At 40.0% G+C, this 8,049-nt stretch overlaps 1 protein-coding gene across 1 annotated transcript; it reads right to left on the minus strand.

Moving 5' to 3' along the window:
• Nucleotides 1–5,547: 5,547 nt before the first annotated feature.
• Nucleotides 5,548–7,981, minus strand: LOC135535919 (rab GTPase-activating protein 1-like; the record flags this gene model as incomplete). Its single annotated transcript, XM_064962320.1, has 5 exons — nucleotides 5,548–6,481; nucleotides 6,717–6,983; nucleotides 7,150–7,221; nucleotides 7,399–7,482; nucleotides 7,877–7,981. Coding segments are annotated over 5 exons (753 nt in total), but the record flags the coding sequence as incomplete, so codon positions are not given.
• Between the last annotated feature and the right edge of the window lie 68 nt (nucleotides 7,982–8,049).

Here is an 8,049-nt window from a genome sequence, read left to right on the forward strand (position 1 = left end):
TTGTTGATGACACTTATCCCGATAAGGGGATTGCAGCCATAACAGGTTAAAACCTGTTGGGGCTAGGGGGCAGCATTTTCACTTTTGGATGCAAGGCGTGCCCAGAGTAATCTGCCTCCTACTCTTTCCCAGATGGGAATATATGCATATTATTATTACTGGTGGATAGAAAACACTGAAGTTTCTAAACCTGTTTGAATTATGTCTGTGGGTATAACAGAAGTCATATGGCAGACAAAAACCTGAGAAGAAATCCAAACAGGAAGTGAGAACTCAATTTTGAAAACAGTGCCATTTGATGTCCATCTTAGATATGGATGAGCATGCACTTCCTAGGGCTTCCACAAGATATCACCGTCTTTAAATTCTGGTTGTATGATTCTACTATAAAGGAGGGGCTCATAATAGCTCTTTGAGTTGGTGGTCTGGCAGAAAGCCTCGGTCTCATTGTGCGCGGTCACGAGAGAGTGTTTTTGCATTCCAATGCGTTTCTTCAGACAACGAAAATTCTCGGTTGGAACCTTATTGCTGAGTAATGTTTAAAACATCCTAAATATGGATTGCATACATCATTTGACTTGTTTCTACGACCTGTAACGGAACTTTTTGACTTTTTGTCCGGAGGAATTGCTCTGGCTTTTTGAGGATTGAATGCTGGGCTGAACAAGCTAACAACACGTGGCTAAATGATGAGCTTTATGGAACAAATCAGTCATTTATTGTCAAACTGGGATTCCTGGAACTGCCTTCTGATGAAGATATTCAAAGGTAAGTGAATATTTATAGTGTTTTTGTAGCTTCTGTTGATGCCAATATGGCAGCTATTTCTTTTGCTAAATTGGTGTTCTGTGCACCGTTCTCAGATTATTATTTTTCCGTAAGTTTTTGAAATCTGACACAGCGGTTGCATAGAGGATACGTTTATCTTTAATTTTGTGAATAACACTTGCATCTTTATCAATGTTTATCAAATGCGGCAATGTAAACTGAGATTTTGTATATATATATATATATATATATATATACATGTATGCATTATCAAACAAAACACACAATACATGTATAACATGATGTCCTATGAGTGTCATCTGATGGAGATAATCAAAGGTTAGTGATTCATTTTATCTATATTTCTGCTTTTGTGACTCTATCCTTGGCTGTGAAAAATGTCTGTGTTTTTGACTTTGGTGGTGATCCAACATAAATATATTTTGTGTTTTTGCTGTAAAACATTTTAAAAATTGGACACGGTGGTTAGATTAACAAGATGTTTATCTTTCATTTGCTGTATTGGACTTGTTAATATGTGAAAGTTAAATATTTCTAAAGAATATTTTATTTTATTTCCCGCGCCACCTTTTCAGCTGAAAATGGAGGGGGGTGTTCCCTTTAGGGAACTCCTTGCCATAGCAAGTTTTTAAGGAGAATCTATCTTTAATTCTGTGAATAACACTTGTATCTTTTGTCAATGTTTTATTATGAGTATTTCTGCAAAATTACTGGATGTTTTGGAATCAAAACATTACTGCACATAAGGCGCCAATGTAAACTGAGATTGTTTGGATATAAATATGCACATTGTCGAACAAAACATACATGTATTATTGTAACATGATGTCCTATAGTGTCATCTGATGAAGATCATCAAAGATTAGTGATTCATTTTATCTATATTTTCTGCTTTTTGTGACTACTATCTTTGGCTGGGAAAATGGCTGTTTTTTTGACTTGGCAGTGATCCAACATGTGATGTTGTGCTTTTGCTGTTAAGCATTTTTTAAATCGGACACGATGGGTAGATTAACAAGTTTCTTTCATTTGCTGTATTGGACTTGTTAATGTGTGAAAGTTAAGTTCTAAAATATTTTTGAATTTTGTGCGCTGCCTTTTTCAGCGGAATGTTGTCGAGGGGTTCCGCTAGCGTAACGCCCGCTAGGAAAGGTTAATAGACGAAGAGTTCCAAACCTCTCAGCCAATAACAGATGGTTTTCAGTTTTCCTCTCCCCACTTAAAAACATTCTCAAAGCAGAATTCTTGCTTGGAAATAGTATTGTGTGAGAGAGATAGGGAGAGGTGGGTTCTTTACGTGGTCTGGTGAGATTACATCCTGTGATGTAGAGTCTCAGGCCTGCTCACTGTGTACACAAAATGAGAGGTTAGGCAGACACACACACCCAAGAGGAAATTGGATGCTGATTAAAGATTGGTCTCAACAGCCAGGGGCTGTGACCTGGGATTATTGGAAAGAGGTGAACAGAGGTGTTCTATCAGACAACGCCTCTCCATCACAAACATCCTCTGGCGCGTGCGTATGACCCTCTCCCGGTCAGTGGTTACCTCTGTCACTCCGCTCATGTCAGTGGTCATACATATTACAGTAGCTGTATGATGTCAGCAAACTCTATAAAATCAAGCCCCGAATCTATCACCCTGAATCATAGCCCACCTGACCCGCCCAGTGTTCACCAAGCCCCTGCACCACCTGCCAGAAGCCCTGTTGTATCTTCATCCCTTCTGGTTGTTTCAGCACCAGCTGGCCAGCATTCTACTGCTTTTCCTCACCGCCTCCTGCTGGGCGCATGTCTCTGTCTCATTGTGACACCTCCTTTCTTGGAGTTTGAGACTCGTGCTCTAGAGTTCCCCACAAATCACAAGAAGAGAAGGATCTGGTAAGTTTAAATTGTTTTATGTTTGTGAAGTTGTTTGGTTTGTGCGCTTGTCAATGTGATAGTTTAGTTGATTCATCCCTCTCTTTTGTACTTGTTTTCTAGCTATAATATATATATATAGCAGCCTATCGTTTTTGTTTGTTTTTCTCTCATATAGATTGAAGCTTTACAAGAAGTTCTGGAGAAACTGAAGAACAAACAGGATGCCGTTATCAGAAAAGAAGCTTGGCTGGCTGCCGTCGGTAAGAATAGACCTGAATAGACCTGATCAATCATTTTAAAGTGGTTAAAGTCCTATTATCAATAAATTATTTTTTAAGTAGTTAGCCTGTCTGTCATGCATTTTACTTCATTGAGGTGTAGCCTTATATTGCGTGTTTCAAATGGTCAAAAACGGGACTTTTGGTCGATAAAGGTTTTCCTATTGACAGTGTTTAAAAATATATATATAGTTCAGGAGTTGCTAGGGATTAATCTGATTCTTGAAAAGCCGTGGGTGTAGATGTTTCAGAATCACATAGTCCTGTAGACAGATGCCACCACTACTATCATCATTCAATTAAATAACAAACTGTTTGTTTGTTTCCCAGTGTGACGCTGGCGAGCAGTGCGCTGTTCGCAAAGGTGCGCGTGTCGGAACGCTGTGCGGGTGTCCGCGTGGGACTACGTGCAACTTCTATGTCCTCAAGTGTTTGTAAGAAGAGAAGAGGAGAGAAAATGATAAACGGTGTAGGGGGGGGAGCAGAGAGAAATAGGAGAGAGAGAACAGAAGCTTTTGCCTCATTCAGAGGAGCACATTCAGATCGTGGAACGTTCAGACAGAAATATTGTATGTTGAACAGATATGTCTCTGACATGTAAAGTGAATAGGAATCATGTCAGCTTTACTTTCAGTATGTTGCCCTCTCCTGTCCTGAACGGGACCCTGGTGTGTAATGGAGGGTTTGTTGTCTAACATAAAGGCTGTATCCCAAATACCAATCTATTCCCTATAATGCTCTATTTTGGCCGGAGTCCTATTTGTCAGTCCTATGTTGCTTTGGTCAAAAGTATTGCACTTTATAGGGAATAGTGTGTAATTTAAGACACTACCCAACTTGTTCCTTTATCTGTGCTCTCTGCTGTCTCGTCTATTTTGACTAAGTACAAAGAAATTCAATGTGATCAATAAAGTCCTTGTTTTTAAGATGATTTACAGTTGTTTGTATGCTTCAGTGCAATTTTAATAAGTAGGCCATGTGGTACATTTTCATTACTCTTAGTACAAAACTCAAAACCGATCACCAAAAAGGCAGTCGTTTCAAAACATTAAGCTCATTTTCAATTGACTAAGTACAACACTTAAAATCACACATTTTCACCAAACTTAATCGGTGTTTCATCTAGAAATACATGTTTCACATTGCTGTACATGTTCATATAACGTTGTAACGGTATTTATTCGAGGGGTAAAGATAAAGATTTTGTTCGGGCGCCAGGCAGGTATTAACCATGCCAAAAGGAAAAGAGTAGAATAGAGAGAGTACCACTACCGTGCAGGATTTCGCCACGACGTAACTGCCGTGCACAATGCATACTCACTTTTGATATGTTTCTCTTTTCTTTTGTTAATAAAAGACAATTTACTATTACTTAATCGAACTGCTTTAAATTGATGATCACGTATATCTTTGGTAAACCTATACATTACACAACTAGATCTCACAGTCTCACGTCAGAATTAGACCTTCATCCATGTTTCTCAAATTTCAAATTTCGAAGTGTTTAAGGTTAGGTTTAGGCATTAATTCCGAAATCTTAAAGTTAGGAATTAACTCTGAATGGTTCATGTAAGGGTTAACTCTTGAAACTCCCCATCCCGGATCCGGGATCGTGACTAAAGCCTCAGGCTCATTAGCATAACGCAACGTTAACGATTTCTGAAAATCGCAAATAAAATGAAAATAATGCGTTCTCTCAAGCTTAGCCTTTTCTTAACAACACTGTCATCTCAGATTTTCAAAATATGCTTTTGAACCATAGAAATTGACTAATTTGTGTAAGAGTATGCAAAGCTAGCATAGCATTTTGAGTAGCATGTAGCACGCAACATTTTCACAAAAACCAGATAACCAAATAAATAAAATCATTTACCTTTGAAGAGCTTCTGATGTTTTCAATGAGGAGACTCTCAGTTACATACCAAATGCGCAGTGTTTCCTGAAAGCGTCTGTGTGTAGGAGAAATCGTTCCGTTTTCTACATTGCGTCTGGCTACCGAAACGAACCGAAAATTCAGTCACCTACAACGTAAAACTTTTTCCGGATTAACTACATAATATCGACCGAAACATGGCAAACGTTGTTTGGAATCAGTCCTCAAGGTGTTTTTTCACATATCTCTTCATTGACATGCAGTTCGTGGAAGCTTGCTTTCCTCTCTGTATCGCATGGAAAAATACTGGCAGGTGACTTTTGCGCACCAATTTCGGCGCAGGACACCGGGCGGACACGTGGTAAATGTGGTCTCTTATGGTCAATCTTCCAATGATCTGCCCACAAATACGTCACAATGCTGCAGACACCTTGGGGAAACGACAGAAAGGGCAGACTCATTCCTCTCGCATTCACAGCCATATAAGGAGACCATGGAAAACAGAGCCTCAAAAATCCTTGTCATTTCCTGGATGCTATCTCATCTTAGTTTTGCCTGAAGCTCACGTTAAAGGGCACGCACAGAGAATATCTTTGTATTTCTGGACACGTCAGAGTGTTTTCTTACGAACGGTAGCAATTATATGCATAGTCGAGCATCTTTTTGTGACAAAATATCTTGTTTAAAACGGGAACGTTTTTCATCCAAAAATGAAATAGCGCCCCCATAGATGTAAGAGGTTAAGGTTTGGGATAGGCTTAAAACAATTATCTCAAAAACAACTTTTTGTCGCTGGATTCAAACTTCCAAAATTTGGAATCAGAGGCAGATACTTATGAAAATCAAAACCGACTTGAAGGTAACAGCGCTCACCGTTCCTCCTAGTGGCCGATTTCCACATCACCTGTGGACGTCCTCAGATATGGATGGACGTCGAATACTGACTTGTATCCTAGGTGACCTGGCTGACTTTACATGTCAACTGGTTTGTCTGTTACAGATTCTGAGAACTACTTAATGAAAATGTCTGTAAAGTAGAAACAGAAAAAGTATGAATATATACTTGAATGTACTACAATGATGGTGACTATTGATTTACTTCACTGTAAAAAAAATAATGTAAATCTCGATATTGACAAGATCAGAGATCTGCTGTATGTAACAAATCAAATAAAAAAATGAATGCACAATGAAACGTTTTGAATGAAGAACTGGGCGCCTTACAAGTGTTACCAGTTTGGAGTTTTGTTTTAAGAGTTTAAGAGCCAAAGCAATACATAAATCATACATAAAACTCCTGTATCCAAATCTGTTTTTGACAATAACAAATAAAACCAAAATAGGCACTAGAATGCAGAAACAAACAATCACCAATAGAAATGTATAATCATTCCAATACATATTATCTATACTTTCAGTATGTCCTCTTGCTGTCTTTCCCCCTCCCTTCCATTTCAGACATCTCCCCCCCGGTCCTTCCTGGGGGCCCATGACAGTCTCCTGGAGCTCCAGGCTGAGAGGGGGAGGCCATGTAGAGAACGCCCCATTGCAGAGGCTCTCCCCCTGGGTAGGCTGCTGCTCTGCAGACCCCCTCCGGCTGACCGTATAGTCTTGGTGAGCCAGCTGTTCCTAGCTGTCTGGAGATCACGTTGCAGCACCCCCTTCTGGTGTTCCAGCTCCTACACAGGGGACAACACAACACATCATATATCACTATGGAGTGTGTACTGCCAACAAAAAAAGTGTGTACCGTGCATTAAAGAGTGTGTACTATGAACTATGTACTGTGAACATGTACAATATGAAGTGTGTAGTGTGCACTATGAAGTGTGTAGTGTGCACTATGAAGTGTGTAGTATGCACTATTAAGTGTGTAGTGTGCACTATAAAGTGTGTAGTGTGCTCTGAGCTGACCTGGATCTTGCACTTGGCCTCCACCATCTGTAGTTTAGTCTGGGCCAGCTCCTTCTCCAGCTCTGTGACCTGGCCACTCAGACACACCTTCTCCTGGTCTTGTTCCCTGGTACCAGTCGTCTGCTGGTCTAGTTCTGTTTCCTTGTCTCTCTGCTGGCCTGGTTCTCTGGTGCTGATTCTTCTCTGGTACGGGGCTGTGGAACTGAAGCCTTCCATGATTGGAGAATCTAGAGCCTGTCGGCAGTGAGAACACGCCATCACAGCATTCTGAGAGAGGGAGGAGAGGGTGGGAGGGTTTTTACCAGACACTTCAAAAGTGTTTTATTATAAACATGCAGAGTGAGAGGTGATATCCATACAGAACAAATTACATCATCAAACTGTGTGATTGCCAAACTGTGACATCATCAGACGGTGTCATTTTCCTCCTCACCCTGAGTTTGTCCAGGTCCTCTCTGTGGGCCGCCTGCAGCCTCTCCACCCGACTGGTCAGCTGGGAACAGATCTGACAGACAGAGGAATATAGCACTAGGATTGTGTGTGTGTGTGTGTGTGTGTGTGTGTGTGTGTGTGTGTGTGTGTGTGTGTGTGTGTGTGTGTGTGTGTGTGTGTGTGTGTGTGTGTGTGCGTATGTTGCGTGCGTGTGCGGTGTGCGTGCGTGTGTGCTGTGTGTGCGCTGTACCTGTTTGTAGTCTGAGATGATGCCTGAGCTCCTCTTCACCTCTGGTTCAGCCTTGTCCAGCTTTGTCCTTAACACCTCCTTCAACTGTGAAATGGTAAATACATGTCCATACACAGAATTAAATGTTTCATTATTACTCATAAATATAATCCAATAATACAGTATTACCACAAATATTATATAACATTATCACCATACATATAATATAATAATATTACCATAAATAGAATACAATATTACAATATTACCATAAATATAATATAACATTATTACCATACATAGAATACAATATTACATTATTACCATAAATAGATTATAATATTACATTATTACCATAAATAGAATATAACATTACATTATTACCATATATAGAATATAATATTACATTATTACCATAAATCTAACATAATATTACATTATTACCTTACATCAAAGTATAGAAACATAAAGGGCGGATGGATAGAATAGAAGAGATTACCTGAGCAGCCACCTCCTCCTTCCCTCTCTTCTCTTCCTCTGCATTCTTCAATTTCATTCTGGTCTTCAGCAGCTCTTTGGTCAGCTCATCCACTCTGTCCTCCGCCTGTGGGCCCAACAACACGCTCAGAAGTCTGTGTGTCTGTACATATATGTGCCCATGGAGATAGGGGC

This window comes from Oncorhynchus masou, unplaced genomic scaffold, assembly GCF_036934945.1.
Source record: "Oncorhynchus masou masou isolate Uvic2021 unplaced genomic scaffold, UVic_Omas_1.1 unplaced_scaffold_5319, whole genome shotgun sequence".
Classification (NCBI taxonomy): Eukaryota; Metazoa; Chordata; class Actinopteri; order Salmoniformes; family Salmonidae; genus Oncorhynchus; species Oncorhynchus masou.